Here is a 23046-nt window from a genome sequence, read left to right as displayed (position 1 = left end):
TTCCAAATTGCAGTGATGTTTCTTCATTAAAACAACAGCGCTTGAGTAAATGTATTTATTCAGCAGCCACAATTGCAAACCAAATAGCCGAGATCTCATGACAGAACAGACTTAATGACGCTATCATTTAGGCCCGAACATCTCACATGGAGATTGCTAAACTTCATCTTACTTGTTTGTCTGTTTTCAGATTATCGTTGATGCTTCCGCAATGAAGAGCAAATGCATGGTTGCGAGATTGCAATATATAAGCAAAACACCAGGCAGAAAAAGCATCCTTTTAACAGAGAGGCTCTGATTTGGGGTTAGAACTCTTCATATCTGGCAACCGCATGAACCACATGAAAGCATAGTAGAGGAGTGTACAGCAGTCTGCAATAATATTTTGCCATCTTTTTTTAAAATGTTTTATTTATCGGCTTTTTTATGCCTTTATTGACAGGATGCATTTTGGTAAATTGTTTATTTTTTAAAACACATTTCATTCTCGTCTTTTATTGTCAGTTATACTGCATGTTGATATATGCGTTTTCATGCGGAATTGGGCTACTTTAACACTGTTGCCGCAGGTTGTTTTTCATGTCCGCGGGTTGAAGCGACTCCAAGAGCGTGATATTTAGCCCCTGGAATGCAACCCTGCCAAAAAATGGGTATTTTATCCCCCGGAACACGTTTGAGCAGGTTTTGTTGTGAAGACCTGGCAACCCAGCCTACTGTCGTATCGTCATAGTCTCATTTTAGTCAAAGGAAAAAGTCATCATAGTTTCCGTTAACGTAATTAACACGATTACAGAAGACTCACTTATGCTGATATACTTAATGCTGATCCATACTATAAGGAAATTAATTATTCTAACCCTGCAGATACGTTTTTGGCCAAATTATAAAGCTGCATCCTTAGGGAAGGAAAACCTGTAACCCTGGGAAAAGATAAAGACTGAATATAAAATACTTATATAATCTACTTATATATTTACAGTTCACCCTGACAAACGTATTATACCACACTATGACATTCAGAATGACCTACTGGTGGATTTTAAACAAATTTAGGCCACTTTTCAGCTGGTTAAGCTGGGCCGCCTAACCAAACCAGTTTGGAGAACAGCTTACACCAGACGAATCCAACTTAAACTAGCTCAAACCATCTGAGACGAGCGAAACATCTTAGGCATTAAAGAAGGTTTTATTAAAAGACAGTGACATGTTTGAGCATTTAACGTAATTATTGTGAGTGCTGTATGTATTTTTATGCTTATTAGAGTCTCCAGACATTAGCTTAGCAAAACGCTAACACCAAACTCCACTGAAATCAATTGTGAGGCGAGTCTGTGCTATTTGTATGATGCACAAACTCGATCTGACTATGTAGAGCGTCTAAAATCAGTCACTTCTCAGTCCATTTCATTTAGGATTCTGTTTGTGTTTTGGAAAAGAGCTTTAACGTCAGTGATGATGAATCCAGGTCAAGACCAGCTCACCTGTCAGCCGGACCGCCGGGTCTGATGGTTGTTATGGTAACCGGACGAGATTTGTTTCTGTCTTCATGGGCGCCTCCTACACCGTGGAAAAAACAAGTTGTTTTGACACATTTAACAAATGTAGCCACATAACCAAACCTTGCATTTACACTCCAGGATATTTACTCAACATTACATACATTTAACCTACTGTGCACTTGGCCAGTGAGGTAAATTATGGTTACAAATACTAGGGTAGAGCCACATACTAAGGGCCATTTGCTCACCTCACAGAAATTTCCATATTATTCTCAACAAAGGCACTAGATTATACATTTTTCAAGCGGCTGCTCGCTATAAAATTGCATACCATTGAATTCACAAATGGAGTCTCAAAGATGAAAAGAAAGTCCTCAAAATGCCTCTTTGAGACAGATTTGAGAAAAGGAGCAAAGCTAACCAAGACCTTGACAGGAAATCTTTTTTCTCTCTCTCTTCAAAAGACTTCCTACTCTAGATGGATCCGAATAATGGTCTCTTTCTTTTAATGAAGTCTAAAATGCTGCTTTGGTAAATATTTGGAAATTGAGCGTTAGCGGCACGACTGAAAGCTGCTTCGTCTCTTTTCACCGGGCCCATGGGCAGAGAAAGGAATCTTCCGAGAAAAGTGGTCTTTTTTGTTTGATGTAGATGTGAATGAAAGTGTGTTGATGAGGTGAGCTCAAAGACATTTGAACTGGGATGTGAGGAAGTCTATAGAGGCACTCACCTCTGATGACGAAACCGAATGTATTGCCTTCTTTGTGCAGCGTCACCTCTACGTTTTTGAACATGACCCCTGAGCCCTGTACAGCTGAGGAAGGAAACCAACAGTTCAAAGTTCTGCCAAGATTTCAATGCATTACCAGAACACATAAATGAACACATTGAATTGCTGTTTACATCACTGAGAGTGAGGAAACTCAGCGTAAGATTACTGATATAAAACATGTCTCATTTTATCTCCATTTTGCAAGATTATGTCATATCATTGAAACTAACTTGTTTCAGATAATTTAAGAATTTTAGAAGATTAAAGATTTAATTTAGATTGAATAAATCCATATATTTCTTATACATGCTATTATTAAATTGTACTACACAAATAATGTAAAATATATACAGTGTATGTGTAAAAATATTTTTTTTAACATAAAAATGCAAATAAATGTATAAATTACATACATACACATAAACACACGTATACACATGCAATCTACATATACATGTTTTAATATTATTTGTTATTATTTGGAACTTTGGAATTTCAATAAAATTCTCTTATCGAATTGTAAAAATTGCTTATAAACAAACAGTTGATAGACATTATTAAATTATATTTTACACATATACAATTTAATATATGTAAAACACAAATACATGTGCACAATTATTTATATAAAAATATAAATAAATGTATAAATTATATATTATATACACACAAACATTAAATACACAGACACAGCATTTAATTTTAACATTTTATATATCACCTATATTATATTATTATATATACAGTATATAAATAAACACACATGCACGCATGTATATATTTAAGACAAATATGTTATATTCATATATTAAATATATAATATAAATTATATGAATATTAGTGTTGTCAAATGATTAATCACGATTAATCGTATCCGAAATAAAGGTTTTGGTTTACATTATATGTGTATACTGTGTGTTTACTATGAATATATAAACACACACACACACACACAATATATATAAATTTAATTTTTATGTATTTACATATATTTTTATTCATATAATTAATATTATATATAAATATATTAAATTATAATTATTATATTAATTATTAATTATATATTAGTACATATATATTAATTATATTTAATTTTCTTAAATATATCCATCCATGTGTGTATTTTATATGTACATAATAAATATACACAGTACACATACATATATTGTGTAAACAAAAACTTTTATTTTGGATGCGATTAATTGCGATTAATCATTTGACAGCACTAATGAATATAAATATATACATGTAATTATTTTTAAAATATATACTGTATGTGTGTATTTACATATACATAATACATATACACAGTATATTTTTAAATTGCGAAAATTTAATTGTGATTTGACAGCACTAAAATATACATAAATATGTAAATTATACAATTATAAATACAATTAGAAATTATTAAATACAATTATTATATTATATTATATTATATTAAAAAGCATTAGTATAAATTACATCTAAAATATATATTCTGTATATGAAATGATCCCATGTGTAGGAATCAACTTAAAGTTTTGTGTTTATTAAACAACAACATTTACTTGCAGAATGCTGCAACTGCCCAATCAGAATCAAGTATTCCATCTGTGTTATAAAAAGTAATATGGTTGATTTTCTAATCTCACTCACAGACTGGCGGCAGCTCGTACTCGACCTCCAGGACGACCCTCTCGCCCACATTCTTCAGCAGACTAATGATCTCATCATGACGAAACTTTGTCAAGTTGATACCGTTCACAGACTTAATGTAGTCCCCTACGTTCAACTGGTCACTCCTGCACATAAACAAACCAAGAAATAGATTCTATACATTTGCAGTTGAAAATGTGAGAGGAGGACATTGCATAACCGCAAGAAGGAAGAAAGAACACGGTAAATAGGCACGGAGGAGAGAAAAGAGCGAACAAAGAACGAGAAGAAATAAAGACAGGCAGAAAATAAGGCGGAGATGGAGTCAGGTCGATCTCGGAGGCGCTTTGATAGCTGATCTGAGCCTATGAAGGGAACACTTTGTTCTAAGGAAGCATCTAGTGAGATCAAGACAGGCTGCTCCGGTCTCCATCTCGCTCTTTCTCTGACACACATACACTCAGTTGAAAGCGCTCGCGTTTTACAAGCCGGCCTGATTGTCAACAGATTCTAGAAGAACGAGTCTGATGTTAGGCAGTTTATTTCAGCTTGAGTAAAATTATAAGGGCAAGTGTCTCTGAGGTAATAAGATATAAGAATTGATACGGAGCGAAACATTTAAAGCCGAACAACCGATTTGAAGAAGAAAAGTATGTGTGACTGTGAAGAAGAGGCTATAAAATGTCGTTTTCCTATATGACACGCAGTGTTTGTTCTGGGATATGAATATGGATATATTTTCTGAGGTGTGTGTGTTTTCGGGGAGGGCTGATACGCTAGCGAACAGTAGGCCGTCTGCCATGCCTGACAGCCAATAGGGAAATCTGAGAAGAGATCTGGCTTATGCAGTATTGATTAAAAGATTGCGTCTACCTTATTCACACACACACATAGAGAGAACATACCTAGACAATGCTTCAGCACAACAGACTATGCACACATTGATCTCTCTGGGCCCGCCTATTGAAGCTGTCTTAGCAAAAATCATTAGCATAAACACAAAAAGATAAAAACCTGACAAAACAAAGCTTAGAAGGGGAATTTTTTGCAACACTAGCATCTACAAAACTGAACTGAAGGTCAATTCATACATCTCCTAAAGAATATGTGATTGGTGCTTGCTTGCTAGCCACAACGATGCTAATGTGAAGCTTATATGAGTGGTTGCTACAGCAGAGTATGTTGTTTTTACCTGTGCTGTGTGGTTGTTAGAGTATTTTTGGGTAGTTTCTAGGTGCAAATTTATGATATTATGTTCTCTAGATATGACTTGAATGCCTCTTGAATTTCCTGGAAAGCCCAATCAAACATTTTAGATGTCATTCACGTCCGAAGCAAGATGAGTTACGACAGCCTTAGCAAACAACGCCAATTACTGTTTCCAAACAGGTTTCCCAAGTTTCATCATCAATGTTTTGAAAGTGTCATAGTGGTTTTGCAAAATCGATCTCGCTAATACTGACCTGGCAGCGATGCCGCCCTGGCGCAGGTTGGAGACGCGGGGCTTCCCGTCTTTGTCGATGCCTCCGGACACTGTCAGGCCTAGGGTGGTGCCTTCCTTCTTGATCAGCTCCACAGTGCTAGTGCCCTTAAACTCATCTGTAATGCAGAAGGAGGGAAGAGGAGGAGGGTCATTGGGGGAGGTGGGAGAGGAAGAGCAGAGACAGGAGATGAGAGGGTTACAGGAGCAGAGGAGGCCAGCCGCTGCCATACCCCACTCTCCTCTAAATGACTGTGATCAGGCGTCCTGAACTGGCCCTCTCTCACTCACTCTTTATCTCTCTCTCTCTGTCGTTCTTCCCTAGCTGGTAATTAGTTATACACTCTGGAGTGCACAGAGAGTGTGTGTGTGTGTGTGTGTGTGTGTCTGCACTTAGGTCGAGGACATGGTTGTCCCCAGAGGTGAGCTAAAACTGGCAATACCTTCTTTGACAACACCTGGGAACATTGTCACTTGGAAAAATTTTAATGTAATAATTCAAATAAATTAATTAAAAATAATAATTCAAATAATGAACAGATGAATAGATTAATATTAATGCATGAATAAATTGCAAACATTTTGAACATAAATAAGTGCACACATAAAATGTAATTATGAAATAATTATAAAAATAAACAAAAATGTACATAATGTACATTAATGAATATACATACATACATAGGCAGATTGTAATAATATATTAAAAAATAATATATGAAATTATGATTAAAGATAAATAAAATTAGATGAAATTAAATTATTAATGAAATAATCAAATTAATTTAATATGTATACACATTTTTTTATTGTGTAGCTATATAGAAATTTACACATTTTTAATTGTTAATTTTTAAGTCAAATATACAATATATTAATTAAAGCTGAATAAATTAATAATAAAAAAGAATAAATAAATAAATATACACAGACAAAAACAATTTTTACAATTAAAAAAAATGTAGAGTTATTTAATTGTTTGAATCAGCTTCATATATAAAAAAATGTACATTTTTAGATACTGACAAAACCTTCTTTGACAACACCTGAAAACATCCTCACTTTTAAAATTAAATTAAATTAAATAATTAAATTAAATTAAACAAATAATGAATGCATAAATGTATAATAAACAGGATAGGACAATAAATGAAAATAAATAGATGAATAAAGTGCATTAATAAAATAAATATAATAAATGACCATATACACAAATAAAATGTAATTATGAAATAATTATAAAAACAAACACAAATAATATTTATATATACACAAGCAATAATAATATATTTAAAAATAATATATGAAATTATAATTTAAAAAAAAGAAAAGTCAAATAAATAATAAATAAAAATGAATATATTAATTAAATATGAATAAATTAATGAAAAATAATAAAATAAATATGCACAGAGACATTATTGATAGATGAATGAATGAACAAACAAATGAATGAATAAATAAATGCATAAATAAATACACACACATGATCGTTATTGTAAAACTATATACATTTTTATTAAAAAGATCTTTTAAGTTAAGTTAAATTAAAAATCAATAATAAAAATAAAGAAATAATGAATACATAAATTAATGAATAACAATAAATAAAAATAAACAGATGAATAAAACGTATGAATAACTTAATAGATAGACAGACAGACAGATAGATAGACAGATTGATCGATAGATAGATATAAAAAATATAATAAAATATATAGATAAAAATATATAGATTAAAAAAACATATTAGCTTTATATAAAAATGTAAATTTGAACTTTTTTTTTCAACTGCCCACCTTACATCATTTTGTCTTATATATACACTCTCTCTCTCAGCGACTAGCACAGATATTGCTGGTCAGGCAGAAGCGTCACTCCACTATCGACTGGTTGTCATTCAATCCCTCAGTGGGCTCGTCAAAGTCACATTAAGCATACTGCATATCTGTGCAAGCAGGGCGCTCTCTCTCTTTCTCTCTCTCTCACACACCCAACCATCACTACATCAGCTGTCGGAGCTGGAGAAGAAATAAAAATAAGGCATTTGTAATCCCTCTCTCCTGACTGGAAGGAAAAGCCGGATTTATAGTTTGTTCATTCGCTTTCCTTTCCTCTCTCCGTATGTCTTTCTGTGGCAGGATAGATAGTAAGGGGAGACGAGGCTCTAAACCCCCCTGAGGTTACTGACAGAACGGAGTTGCAGAGCATTTCACCACAGGAGGACGGCAATAACGGGACACGGGCTACAAAAAGACCCTCTTTGGAGCTTTAAGACTACAATGAAAGACACTTGCTCTTCTTTAGCAACAAAGAAGCTTCATAAATATTCTGGGTAAACACTATTGACGGGTACAAGTAGTCGGAAATGACAGCCATGATAGAGCATGAAAGCATTTCACACTAATCCAAGTGTAGGAACTACATGCAAATATGCCAAAATGAAGCTTTGCTTTTAATTCCGTGATTTGTTACAGATTTGTTTTCAGCATGCATGTACTTTCAACCTGTTAGGTCAGTCTTCACAACCCTTGTGATGAACAGTTTCTGCACTGACAATGAAATCATGGGATCTGTATATCTGTTACAAAGCTATCAGCTTAGTTTCGCTTTAAAATCCATAACTGCTCCGACGGCCTTTGCATGCAAATCACCCGTGCAGTAACCTCAGCAGAGGAAGAAACAGATTTGACATTGCACTTTGCCTCCGATCGATACCGCTGCCATATGTTTATGAGAGAGGTTAGCACGGATCTCAATATCTGGCCTGAACCTGAACCTCCAGGCAAGCCTATGGAGCCCAGCAGTGCAAACATGCTGATATATCAAAGACAGCAAAGTAATTAAAAGAGAAATCAAACATATAATGTGCCAGCAGGAAGTGCTGAATAATTTAGCGTGTGTGTTTGGGAGTGATAGAGGCAAAATATCTTGTCGTGAGAAAAAATTGAGAATCAATATTCAAACGGGAGTTCAATCTATAACAAGCTTGGCGTTGTGTGTGCCAGTCTTTTGATAATTAATTGTAAAAGAACTGCTCAATTTGCCTTCAGCTTTCATCAAATAATTTGATTAAAAAGAACTTTGCACTGCTGGGGATTCGCCTGACAGCGAAAAATTACAGTGGGACGAATTATAAATGTTGCTGTCATCTCTCTCCTCTCATTTGGGTGAGGAATAAATTATGGGCCTTTCGGAGGTTTGTGGCAGCATTAAATTAACTCCGTTTACATGTGGAAGACACGGGGAAAAAAAGTGATATGGTTGACATAATATGCCTTCTGAGGCCAGAAACATACTTTATGCATTTCCAACACAAATACTTGCAACTTTACATAACAATATCTTATAACTGTGCTTCTGACATGACAGTTGACTTGAAAAAGAAAAACTAAGCATAGAAGACAACCATTTAAGCAGATAGTCCACTACAGCAGGGATGCACCAATATCAGCCAGAATTTTTGGCCTATAACTGATTTATAGCCAATATTAAGATACTACTTAAAGCCAAATATGAATCTCATTTGATTCAGAAATTTCAGAAATTCACATTTATTCAGAAATTTGTCGCATCATCAGTCATTAAAGCTCGATAAATGTTGGTCACAGACATGAAGATTAACTTGCTGAAAACTTACACATATCATGCTTTCGTAGTGGTTATATCTAAATGTGTGAGTTGTTTACTTAGTTTTTTCAATTAGTCTTCCAGTTAACACCATTATATTGTTCATTAAGACTGATTCGCCAACGCGGAACGTGCACGAACACGAGGCGGGATTTATTGCATGAACCGAATATAACCAGTCATATCCAATTATATCTTGATGTAGGCACTGCCTCCTCTCGCGTGACTTTCCCCCATTCACTCTCAGTAACTCTCCAACAAACCCACCGCACGCTTTAGGGGGTCTGTTAAAACTCAGTAGGCTCTGGGGAGGCGAGAGAGAAATGGACTCCTTCTGTAACTTTACCTGCTGTGTCGCTGTCAGACAATTTTTCTTTAGAAAATCAATTTATACACTTTTTAATGTTATTTGTGTCATTTTGGCCATTTTTTTTCCTCATTCAATATTTAGAGGAGGCACCTTCTCACAGGAAACGCCCCTGATATATAATCTTTATTTCATAGCTTTGATTGTAAAATGTCTTAAAGAATTGTTTTTTTGTAAACACCATCCAAGTCAACACATCCATGCATGTTGTGAGCACTGTCGCGCAGCTGCACTGGAGGGCCCACTGGGGGTCATCCAATATCCAAACAATTTGTGCCAGAGTATTCCATGGCCATATTACAAGCTCTGTCTTAAGCTGTCTGGGGAGAGCGTGGTTCTCTCAGTTCACTGAGGGTTCAGCGTAATATCTCGGCCCAGAGCAAGAAAAAGGGCCGCTGGGATCTAATGAGCTGTGCTTTGAGGGCTACGCTGGGACAGGTGTGGAAGTTGATAAGTTGATCCCATTACTCGTGGTCTCTCATTTCATTTCATGTCCTCTCTCCCACCTTTCCTGTTTGAATGAGGCAGTGTTGCTTTGCTATGTTGCCACGGTGATGAGATTGGCCATCAGCTTTCTCAAAGCCGACAGATTTCTGTGGCGGGATCGAATGCTGTGCCCATCAGACAGGTATTGAGGGGAGGAGACGGAAAGATAGAGCTTGAGACAGCATGTGCGAGAATGATACAAAGCAGGAGATAAACGTACAGATGGAGTGTATGACGGAGAGAGCAAGATATAGACATCTACTCTGCCAGCTGAGGCACATGCAGGTTAAAACGGTTATCACTTTTCAAGCTGTGACAGAAAACGTTAATCTGCGATCGCAGACTGATCTAGATAGCAAACTTGATAGATAATGCACTGAAGAACCAAACACAGGAGGAAAAACAAAAAAGTGCTTTCAGTACAAGAGGCAGTGCAAAACTGTATCATTCATTGCACTAAAGTAAACCATCTGTTAATTTAAGTGAATTTTTTTAAAACACATTTGATTACTTTATAAATCATTTAAATAATACTATTTTAAATAATTGTATTAATAAAGATGTATTACCATAAACATTCTGAGACTGCCCGTTAGATTTACCCAAAATAAATTACAGTATCTCTCATGTTTAACCACTATGGAGGCAGAATCAGCAGCAAATTCCAGAAGATCTAGCTGAGGTAAGGCTGCTTTCAGCGGGTTCATGAGCCCAGAACTGCCCCTGACGCCCTGGATCTCACATCACCGAAAAGTTTGAAGCAAATTTTCTAAAAAAAAGACACTATCTTTCAGGGTTGCCAGGTTTTCACAACAAAACCCGCCCAAATGCTACTCAAAACTAGCCCAAAAGTATGCCAATCAAGTTTTGAGGGGGGTCCAATACACATTTTTTGGTTGGGTTCCTCTGGTAAAATTAGCATTCTAGGGGCTAAATATTACGTTATTGTGGTTTAACCCACGGACATGAAAAATAACCTGCGGCAACAGTTTGAAAGTAGCCCAATTCCGTGGGAATTGGCAACACTGTTGCATATTTTAAGTATAAACAAGTACATTCCCGTCTAAAAAAACTCTTAAAATGATATTACATAACACAACACCAGTATTATTTATGAAATTATAGTGAATTTGGACATCCTCCATGATACTCGCTGTGAAAAATACTGCAAGCGAAGTGATACAAATGGTGAAACAGTTGATATCACTCAAATATTGCACTCTTCTCAGCCAATCAGATTCAAAGGTCATTTTTTAACATAATGTAATAATTAACACTGCTAAAAATGTAATCTTGGGTAAATATCAAAATGAATAGATGACATACATATGGTACATTTCATGTGATGTTGGTTTTATAGGTGTCATAGCAGTTCTGACTTGAAATGTCCATTGAGTACCATAAAGTACCATCTGCACTACACCTAAACCTGTTCTGATAGTATGAACAAAAGCGAATGTGACGTAAAAACCTAATTGCAAGCATGATGTTTTAGCTTGTTTTTCGATTTCTCATCTTTCAGCTGTTTCATCGTGAGTCATGTTTTTCACGGGATTCGTACCCAAAGATTTTGCATCCCAAATTCCTGTCTCCTGAGCTACCAAGCAAGCTTGTTACGTCCGGAAAGCAAAACATATGAACTGTAATCATAACTGTGTACGAAAACGATTACAAGTACTTTTTGGTACGTATTTCGTGTCATGCGAAAACGTTCTCACAGATACGTTTTCGTCATGAGATCAGGTGGATAAAAGTTATAAGAAAACTTTTCTCCTTTATTTTAAAAACTTTCAGGCTCTGTCCTAATTATGTTTATTTAGATTTGGTTATTAGCATTTAGCATTGTTTATCCCTGCTGTTTGCTAGGCAATCAGAAAGGACCCACAAGCTGAGAACCACAAACAATATTTAGAAAAATGCTTCTGTTTTTTATGAAAAGCTCAGACAGGGACAGCAGCAAGGTGCGGAATAAAGATTTATTTTGTCTGCAACATCGCTCGGAGGTGTAATGAAAACATTTGGTTAAATGCCCACTGTCAGTTCACGGTTTAACTCTGTATGAAGGCTGTAGGCGTACTAGCAGGTGGGCTCAGCACAGAATTGGCTTTCCAGCACTGAAACTTTTAGCAGACAAAATGACAAATTGGGCCATAATTCAATATGGAACCAGGCATGACTAATGACTAACAGTCGCAGGATATAAAAACAAACATATTCATAAACAATTGCTTCAATTACGTCAATTATAACAGGGATGAGAAAAAAAAGATAGAATTCATTACCCAATTTCTAAACGGCCTCTTCAAAGGGAAGAAAAATTATCAACTGCAACTAATCAAATTAATAATTGAATATGATATTTGCAATCTGAGAATAAATGATCTGGGGTTTGAATAATGGCTCTCTTTGATTATGTTCAATCATGCAGACAATTACATCGACACATGCAATTTGTTTTAAGTGTTATCAAACTCCATTCAGTGCAGTAAAATTGACATGCAGTGCTTCTTAAAGGCTGTTTTTCCTTCTGATGGACACCATTTTGAAGTTGTATGCAAGACAGAGATCAATATTCCCATACAGGGATGGTTTAGACATGCTCACAATGGTGGAAAAACACCACAACAATGCACTTCTTTAACATCACCCAACCACAAGCAAGAAGTACTACAATAATTTGATTAACTGTGTGTAATTTCAATACTTAAAAGGCTAAATTCCTGTCTTAATGTTTGAAAACCCTGCCTACGCTTATTTGTATGCTGCACTAACCTCTCCACAGGAGGACAAAACACACAGAGGCAAATAAAAAACACTATCTGTTGGCTCCTGCACCAAACTGGGTCTTGTGGGAGAAAAAGTTAGAGCGCATTCATCATGAAGATTTCGCACAGGCGCGCTGAGGTATGAAGTACCAGCCCGTGCATCTGCTCGCAATCTCTTTACTCATCTGATTCTGACAGTTTTAAAACTCGCTGAGAAACATGGTTTGCTTTGGAAGGGTAATGTTAGAGGTGGTTCTCCAACTACGGCTACTTTCAGATTTGAAGTTAACTCCTAATTATATTTACACTCTAAGTAGTTCATTGAATTAGTTTACTAACAACGTACAACAATATACATCATAGACAAATGTGTGCAGTAACACTATCAACAAAGAAGCTGGCATTTTTATGCAAAAATAATTTCAGTGATGACAATGATCCATCATTTAGGTGATGACTGTGGAAATGACTACTTTGACTTGCTAAGGCTACTTTCTTAGCTAGGATTTTATGCATATTATATGCAATTACTGTAAATAATATTCCATGCATTTAGCTTGTAAAAACCCTTCTCTTCAAAAAATTTGGGGTCAGTATTTTCCATGAGAATATATTCCAAAAGACTGAGATTTACAGAATTAATTAACATTTGATTGATGTATGGTTTGTTAGTATATGACAATATTTGGCCGAAATACACATATTTGAATATCTGGAATCTTGGGTGGAATCTGAGGGTGCAAAAAAAAAAATCTAAATATTGAGAAAATTGCCTTTAAAGTTGTCCTAATGAAGTTCTTAGCAATGCATATTATTAATCAAAAATTAAGTTTTAACATATTTATGATAGGAAATTTACAAAATATCTTCATGGAGCATGACCTTTACTTAATATCCTAATGATTTTTGGCCTAAAAGACAAATCGATCATTTGACCCATACAATGTATTTTTGGCTATTGCTACAAATATACCCATGCTACTGGTTTTGTGGTCCAGGGTCACATATCAGAATGATTTTTGAAGGTTCATGTGACACAAATAAATGCAGCCTTGGTAAGCATAAGAGACTTTTTTCAAAACCATTAAAAAAATCTTGCCAAGCCTATACTTTTAAATGGTAGTGTGCATGTATTTCACACAGTAAACATCTTTATTGTCTCTTTTGAAACTTTTTTTTTTTAGACTGTTACAGTTTTTCTATTTTTAATAATGGATTTGCTAGCATTACATCGAAAGTATTGATGTAGGTCAACAGAAATTTCATAAAAGTACAATAAAATATAAGAAGTGTATAAAAATATATTTGAAAAGATGGGGGAAAAATAGGACTAATGATGGGCAAAAAGTTTCAAGACCATTTTTATGTAACCTTTGCTTAGTTTTAATAAGAAACAACCCTGGAGGCATAACAGTGTCTGAAACTGAAGAAACGCCCGACAACAAAAGTGTCTAAACTTCCCTAAGAAACTCTGCTCACAAGAAAGCACCACAAACAGCCCTTAAAATGAGCCACAACCTCTATTAAACTTTCACACCTTTGACAACTTGATAACAGACCTCAGGCGAAATTAATAGACGCCTCTGCAGCTGCACCCTGCATTACATGCGGCTCTGAAAGTGCTGAATCACTTTGATGCAACAACATTTTCGGTTTGCAAGCCAGCGCCCAATGCCATCCCCAGCTAACTCATCTGTCAGCAGCCTGTCTCTCTTACTCATTCTGTGCCTGCCCAATGAATGCTAACATGGCATTTAAAAAGAGATGTGTATGCCAAGGGACTTGTATCTAGGATAAGCGTGAGCTACTGTTGTAGCTGGAAATTGAGGTTATACATGAATGATGCGTCCGTATCTCTTCGGCAGCAGCCCAATGAGCTTTGGGATGCTCCCGCACTGCAGGCCTCGCTTCCTCTGTACTGTATGTTGCTTAAAACATATTGTGATTATAACCAGTTAGAGAACACGACCCCCGGTGGATTCATTTGTGAAATTCCAGGTAACAATCTGCTAATCCTCTCATCCATATTAATAACAACGCAGAGGACTAATCGAGGAGATTTAAATGTGCAACAAGATTGGTGACGGTGCACAAGTGGAAAGACTTCAGCCATTCTCAGCTTTATTTCGCAGCGGTTTGAGGCTCACATGATTGAGTAACTCTCCTGGGCGTCTCTATCTGTGTTATAAAAACACAGAGATAGAATCTAGGAGAGAAAGGAGACTTGTTGAATCTGAAATTAAGTCATCAGGCTGTTCTAGCCAAGCCATCTTTATGTTTTGCTTCTGATTTTCACTAGCAGGTTATGGAAAGACATAATTTTACATGCTGTACTATGGCTTAGACAGCCATTGGCACAAGACCATAGGAACCACATGAGTCCTCTGCGCAGTCTGACTTGTGTTGCAGACTGAAAACTGACACACTATTTTCCTGTTTAATACTGTAAAGCTGCTTTGACACAAGTTGTATAAAAAAGAGCTATATAAATATAGGTGACTTGAATTTACTTTGGATTGTAGAACTGAATTTCGCAACAGGGTGTTGAATTGGAATATGACAAAGAGGAATTCACTGCATTGCAGTTAAATGAAATTCAATGAGAAGAAACAATACAAAACAAACACAAAAATCTTTTCAGCTTTTCCACTAATTTAATTCCGATATGCAAAATATTTACACTATCAAGACTAGGTTCAATCTTGTTAAATTAATATAAAGCTTCTTAGCATCTTAACATCTACATATACAGTGCATGCAGTATAAAAACTGTTGTTAATGAAAGTTGCAGTAGGATTTTCATCAAGGACACATTAAATTGATCAAAAGTGACAGTAAAAACATTTATAATGTGTGTGTGTGTATATATATATATATACACACACATATACAGTACTGTGCAAAAGTCTTTCACCAGCTAAAAAATGGTTTTAAGTCAGTTATTTCTATCTTTTGCTGTAGTGTGTCAGTAAAAAATATCGGTTAACATTTCCAAACATTCTGTTTGCCATTAATTGTAATAATCTAGTGAGTTTTTTGTTTGCACAAGGAGTCTGACAACAGCCAGTGCTCCACACTGAGATCTGATCTCACAATCATCCAGTCTGTCTCTGGAATGACATAAGAAACAGAAACAGAAAAACTGAGACAGACTAAATCCAGAAGAACTGTGGCAACATCTCCAAGATGTTTCAAGTAACCTACCTGCAAAGCTACCTGAAAATCTATGCACAAGTGCACATAGGGCAAAAGCTGCTTTAAACGCAAAAGGATGGTCACATCAAATGCTTATTTATTTTAGTTAATAGAAGTTCATTGATAAAGAAAATCTGTTTATGACATTGTTTTTGACAGCATCCTCATTTTATGTGCCTAACTGCCAAAAAATTTTAACAGTACTGTAGCTTTGTAGGTGTAGGTCTCTTAAAGCGTCTTGGAGATGTTGCCACAGTTCTTCTGGATTTAGTCTGTCTCCGTTTTTTCTGTTTCTTAAGACAGACTGGATTGAATGATGGAGAGATCACATCTCTGTTTGCACAAGGAGTCTGACAACAGCCTGCGCTCCACACAAAAATCTCACTGGATTATTACAATTAATGGCAAAATGAATGTTTAGAAATGTAAACTGATATTTCCTACTGACACACTACAGCAAAAGACTAACTTCAACTGACTTTGAACCATTTTTAGCTGATGAAAATACTAGTGGCCTAAGACTTTTGCACATATATATAAATATATATATATGTAAAATTTTTATAATGACTAGATTAAAAAAATGCTTTTAGACAGATTTTAAGTTGGAAGGTTGAAGTAGTTTGAAAAGCTTGAAGTTTTAAGGTTTTCAGTTTGAAATAGTTATAATTTATTAGTTATAAAAGCTAAAAACCAGCTAAAACCAGTTGCTTTAACAGAAACAGCTTAAACCAGCTAAAAAACAGGTAAAACCAGTTAATTTAGCAAAAAAAAAAAAAGCTAAAATCAACTAAAACCAGTTCATTTAATGAAAACCACCTAAAAACAAGCTAAAACCAGCTAAAAACAGCTGATTTAAACCAAAAGAGCTAAAACAGCTAGAAACCATGCAACTAAAAACAGCTGATTTAGAAAAAAAATCATTTGAACAGCCCATCAATGTAAGTCTATGGGATTTTTCCCAATTTTAATAGTCATTTTTAGGAAAAAAACAAAACAAAACATAAGTCAGTCTGACAAGATAAAGCACACCAAAGTCTGAAAAGATAAAGCACTCAGCTCAGATGAAGATCTGAGCTGAGTTTGGTGGTTTTAGCTTAAAAGCCCTAGGAGGAGTAGCGTTCAGAATTTGAGTCTAAGAGGAAAAATAAGAAGCTTAAATAGCTTGAGAAAGCGAACCTAAAAATAAATGTTTCTTGAGCTCCAAATAAGCAATTTAGAATGATTTCTAAAGGATCATGTGACACTAAAGTCTGAAGTAATGGCTGCTGGAAATTCAGCTTTGCATCACAGGAATAAATTATATTATAATATATATTAAAATAGAACAGTTATTTAAAACTCTAATTACATTTAGCAATATTATTGTTGTACTGTATGTTTAATCAACTTGGAGATCATAAGAGACATCTTTCAAATCCTACAAACTTTTGAATTGCAGTGTACGATAACTTGGGCTTATGGGTTATTCATACTAAAAAAAAAAAAAAAAAAAAATACATATAACCTACACTTCCAGCAGCTTTATAGATTTATTCACACTTTCATTCAACTTTAATTCTACTTCCTAAGATTCGCATTTTGAATTACAAACCTGCAATCTACAAATCAATTCTGAAAGCAGTGGATTGAGGGTTGAGGGGCACAGCACAAAATTCATCATCAGTTGCTACATAAATTCATTTCCCACTATTCCAGCATATATATTTAAAACCAACATTAAAAATTCAGGATATCTACACTTACCACATTGCATTTACAGTCTTTGGAGAGTCTAAACACGGAAAACTTGTTCTTCCTGCTTCTCTAAAACCACTCGGCTCTAGTCGCACTTCAGTTTTAATCTTTTGTTTTAATTGATTTTATTATTCATTAACAACTCATTAGCATGAATTCTTTCTGTGTTAAACAACTGGTATAAACATTGGTGTTCCCTCAAAACATATAAACAGCACTTATCCAGCATGTCAGGAATACTAAATAATTTCAGCACAATGGACATCTTAAAGCCATTACAAAAAGACTGTACGCTCTTAAAAATAAAGGTGCTTTAAAAAGTTCTTCTTCAGATGTTAATGGTTCTTTATAGAACCAGTTAGACAAAAAAGGTTCTTCTATTGCATCGTGAAGCACCTTAATTTTTAAGGGTGTATATCTTGCAATTTTTATAGTAAGTAATTGTGATTGCATAAGACTCGAGCAAGTCAAAGCATACTTTACATACTTTGTGTATTTCCGCTTATAATATTTAGTCGCATTCCTCCGGCATTATTCTACGTCTGATGTATGTAAAGTATTTTGTGACAGTGGCTTCTAATCCTACTCTTGGCAGAAAGCGATTTTCTAAGGAAGCATTATGAGACGTGCCACCATCTCTGGTACGCTCAACCGCAAACCCATCACACCGAGCTCGGCAGGAGCATCACAGTCTGCGCCTAATCTGTCTTCAGATGGATGGTTTAATACGGCAGTCCAAAGAGCCCGTGCCTACGGCGTGGAGCTACATCAGAACGTGGGCATGTGGCCCCAAAGCCGTCATGCTAAACGCTAACCGCTTCTGAAGATGGGTTTGATGTGCTTAGAGCTCTGTACTGAGAGATTATACAGGGAATTTATTTCAACACCCTCTGAGACGTTTTTCACCTCTAGCATGAAAATGAACGCCGCTTCAAAACGGATCTCAACTAACACAAAAGGGGCGCTGGGTTTGTGTAACAAGTCATAAATGAAGATAAGTACTGCAAGCGATTTGTTCGCCTTGTCACATAGCTGGAGAACCAGTCGTACATCAGTTGATGCACTGCCACATTATGTACACCATCAATTGAAAGTCCGAATGTGCTATTCTTGATAAACAAAAATGTTAAATGTTTATTTTAGCTTTATCAAAGTAGATTACCTTTGAATAGTTAATGCTTTTCATTATACATTTAGTTTTTAGCCAAAACATTATTTTTTCTAAATAAATTCATATGGGTACACAATTTTATTTGTGTAGACAACTAATTTCTTTAAGCTGAAATTTCTAGATCCAAATGCTTTAATAATCATGATAAAAGTAAATTCAGTCAAATTACCAGTATAGTATGCTAAATAATGTCAAGTCTTAATGACTGCAAAAAAGAAAAAAACAAAACCAGTTCTTTGTTTAAAAATAAAGAAAGAAAGAAAGAAAGAAAGAAAGAAAAATGAATATAAACAAACAAATAAATAAAGTATATCTATGAGTAATACTGTCATTAAAAAGTAAATTCAGTAACAAGTGTTATCGGTAACCAAAAAAAAATAAAAAATAAATAAATAAAAAATGTAAATAAATTAAAGCTGATAAAAAATATAGAAATATTAGATTAATTAATAATGTTACATTATTAATTATTTGTTACATGATTAATTATTATTTGTTATAATTATTTGGTACAGTTAATTAATAGTTCATTAATTCATAATGTTACATTATTAATTAATAATAATAACATTAATAATAAATAATAATGTAAAGTTTTGTTGAATGCAAAAAAGGACAATTAAAACCAAAACTACTTTTGTTTAAAAAATAAAGAAATAAAAGAGATAAATAAATAAATAAATAAACAAATAAATAGTTTAAAAAAATAAAATAAATATAAAAATAATCATTAAATAAATAATAATAATAATTATTATTAAACAAAAATATTATTATTACTATAACAATAACAACAACGATAATAATAATAATAATAATGTAAAGTCTTGTTGACAGCAAAAAGGAAATATTAAAACCATTTTTTTTTAAAAATGCAATAAATAAATTAATTAATCAATTAATCAATTCTTTGTTTAAAAAATAAATTACAACAACAACAACAACAACAACAATAATAATAATAACGCTTAAGCAAATTTTCATGATGATACAGCCCTTTTAGCAAACATTTGCTAGGTCAGGTGCATATTTTCGAAAATCGTACACCAGCAAAACACAATTTTGTTTATATACATAACACTTTTCTAGCACCATACTATGCCACACCAACCAGCATATTTTACACCATCACTGCAGTGACAAATCAGACATTGTGCTTTGTACCTGGAATACTCTGTCTCCTAATGGCCAGAGCGCCATCTGGTGGCCTGGAGGGATTGGAGTGTTTAGTGTAGGGCCCCTCATCTGAAAAACACAAGAAAACCAAAACATTTGAAAACCACACAACGGTTTTCATCAGCAAAACCTTGTCCTTATTTTCGCATGCAATCAACATATAAAAAATTCTAAGGCGCTGTGGGCGTTCTTTTCAAGAAATGATAGCTTTCACATACGCACAGCTATTGCAACGGCCAACACGCTCTCAAAGACATGTAGCCTTCAACAACAATCATTTGAATATAAAGCTGTCAGATCTTCACGCACACACCCAGATGTAATAAAAAGGCGCACAGACTTTCAACAACACATCGCACTCCCCACCCGGTCCTACGTGTTGATCAAAGAAGAGTGGCCTCCCATCTGTGATATATGGTGAGTGCATCACCACTCGCTCTGAGAGTGAGCAGCTCCAGCTGTGGCCATCCGATTGTGTGCTCAGATATAAAGCTGTGGATACCAAGCAGAGACGGCGGGAGTCCCGTCATAATGGAGCCCTTAAAGAACAGCAGGATGACGCACTGAGCACTATTTACTTTGACTGAAGTAGCAAAGCACAGCCAGACTCAACGGCAGATCACACATATGTGGAGAAGCGTGTAGGTGCCCATGAGACTGGATGGAAATTTCAACAGCGGGAAAAGATGACAATTATATACCTATTTTTATCCCATTATTTCTGAGGCATGGTATTACTCCTGTTCACACTAAGGGTGAGAAATTATAACTTTAACTATAAGTGAAGAGTTCAGATGCAATTGCAAAAGCCTCTAAATCCATCTTTAAAATGAGCTTTTCTTTCTGACTACTTTGTATAGGTTTCTATGTAAGTACTGGTACTTCTGATTGGGCTGAGGCTGGAATTTAGCGAGTTTGAAGTAAAAGTATATGTGTCAGGAGCATTCACTCAGTATCATTATCTCATTTTTGAACAAAATGGGTTTTAGCTGGTTTTGCATCTGAACTATCAAGTATTAATGCACTACATTTAGCTTCATACAATTATGGTTGAACCACTGATGTATTTTAGCTTTGTCCTTGCTACCTTTCTGGGCCTTGAACTTGTCTATGCTCTCGGATTTCATCAAAAGTATCTTAATTTGTGTTCTGAAATATAATGTAATATAGTGAGTAATGAATGACAATTTTCATTTTTTGGGTGAACTATTCCTTTAATGCATCATTGCATCTGTTAATGTGTCTTGACTGCAATATGAATATGTAAATTATATGCAGATGATATCATGCATAATGAGTTTAAGCTTAAGGGGGCAACTATTAGTTGGCTAAAAACGTAATTGCTAAATCATGTGTCAAAAAGATGATATACACTGGTGGCTATATGTGAAGTAATTTATTTTTATACGTTTTTTAAAAATGTTTCTCTCTCTAAGGCTGTATATATTTGGTTAAAAATACAATGAAAGCAGTAATATTGCAAACTATTATTACAAATTTAAATAACTGTTTTCTATTTAAATATATATAAAAATGTAATTTATTCCTGTGATGGCAACGCTGATTTTTCAGCAGCAATTACTCCAAGTCTTCAGTGTCACATGATCCTTCAGAAATCATTCTAATATGCTGATTTGGTGCAGGATACAAAATATATTAAACAAAAAACATAAAACAGTTATTGTTTTACTGTATTTTTAATCAAATAAATGCAACCTTGGTCTCTTAATTCAAACTTTAAACAGATTTTACGGTAACACTTTACAATAAGGTGTCACTTGTTAGTTTTAGTTAATGTATTAACTAACATGAACAAAATAAAATGAACAATACATCACAGTATTTACTAATCTCTGTTAACATTAGTTAATAAAACACAGTTGTTCGTGGTTAGTTACCGTTAGTTCACAGTGCATTAACTAATGTTAACAAACAACTTTCAATTTGCATTAGTAAATGTTGAAATTAACATTAACTAAAATTAATAAATGCTGTAGTATTGTTTGGGGCCCTGAAATGTGTTTTATTTTTTCCCAAATTCCATTTTATTATTATTATTTATTTTTATTTTACTATACTATTTTTAACTATACTATTTTTTCCATTTTAATTAATTAATTTATTTTTTGGATTCCATTATTTCTGTTTTAATTTCTCAAAAACTCGATTTGATTTATTAATCAAAAAGCATGTCCAATTAATTTAAATCATAAAACTTACACAAATTAACAGCAATTTATTAAGAGTTTAACAAATATTACATTTTTACGTAAAACAGAATTTGGTAAAAAAAAATAAAACTGCATTTGAGCGGGAATCAAATGCAGTTTTATTTTTTTCCAAATTTTGTTTTACATTTTAATGTTTCAATTTTAATGGTTTAATTACATTTTAATAATCAAAATTTCAAAATAATTTATTTTATTTAAAAACTAATGCGTTATTACTATCATTATATTTAGTAATATATTTCTGTCACAGTTTCTTCAAGTTAAAGTGAACTTTTATTTTGACCGTTTGCTGTGAAGACTTTTGAGTTTCTGTTTGAATGTGATATGACGATAGTTTTTGTCACAAGAAACAAAAACACGCTCAAAATCGCACATCTGCGCCATTCATTCACACAGAGACATGTAGAACATGCAGGTTTCATATATAAATAGTATTTTTGCGGCTTAATATTCACAGACACTAGTCCTTATTGTATTTTGATTTAAGTGTACTGACCTACTTTTGGTTTATTAATCCAAAATTTGGCAAATTCCGTGACATTCTGCGTTATAAATTCCATTTTTATGACTGGATTCCGTGATTTTTTTCTGTTTTCTGCATCACGGAAATCATAGGGCCCTAATTGTTCATTCTTAGTTAATGTGAACTAAAGTAGTCAACTAATGTTAACTAATGAACCTTACGGTACAGTGTTACTAATTTTATTGCACCTATTATTTAATCAGACTTTATTACAGAGCTATACAGAGCTACTTTACTTTTAAGTAGACAAAGTGCCTATATAAATGAGACACACATATTATGCTTCATGAGCTTTTCTGACAGTCTCACTTGAGGTTAGAGTGAGCGTCTGATGGGCAATTTATTCCTGATCATCTGTCATGGTCAGTTTGACTTT

General features: G+C 34.3%; 1 protein-coding gene across 10 annotated transcripts in view; it reads right to left on the bottom strand.

Moving 5' to 3' along the window:
• grip1 (glutamate receptor interacting protein 1) overlaps nucleotides 1-23046 on the bottom strand; it is a 294443-nt gene that overhangs the window by 81510 nt on the left and 189887 nt on the right. For all 10 annotated transcript variants that reach the window (XM_051107533.1, XM_051107527.1, XM_051107530.1 and 7 more), the window contains exons 2-6: nucleotides 19905-19985; nucleotides 5373-5508; nucleotides 3910-4055; nucleotides 2230-2313; nucleotides 1482-1557 (exon numbers count right to left, since the gene is read on the bottom strand). In XM_051107533.1, coding sequence (XP_050963490.1) covers nucleotides 1482-1557; nucleotides 2230-2313; nucleotides 3910-4055; nucleotides 5373-5508; nucleotides 19905-19985 — 523 coding nt within the window. The remainder of the gene's footprint in view (nucleotides 1-1481; nucleotides 1558-2229; nucleotides 2314-3909; nucleotides 4056-5372; nucleotides 5509-19904; nucleotides 19986-23046) is intronic.

This window comes from Labeo rohita, chromosome 4, assembly GCF_022985175.1.
Source record: "Labeo rohita strain BAU-BD-2019 chromosome 4, IGBB_LRoh.1.0, whole genome shotgun sequence".
Taxonomy (NCBI): Eukaryota; Metazoa; Chordata; class Actinopteri; order Cypriniformes; family Cyprinidae; genus Labeo; species Labeo rohita.
This window is presented reverse-complemented; position numbering and strand designations above follow the sequence as displayed.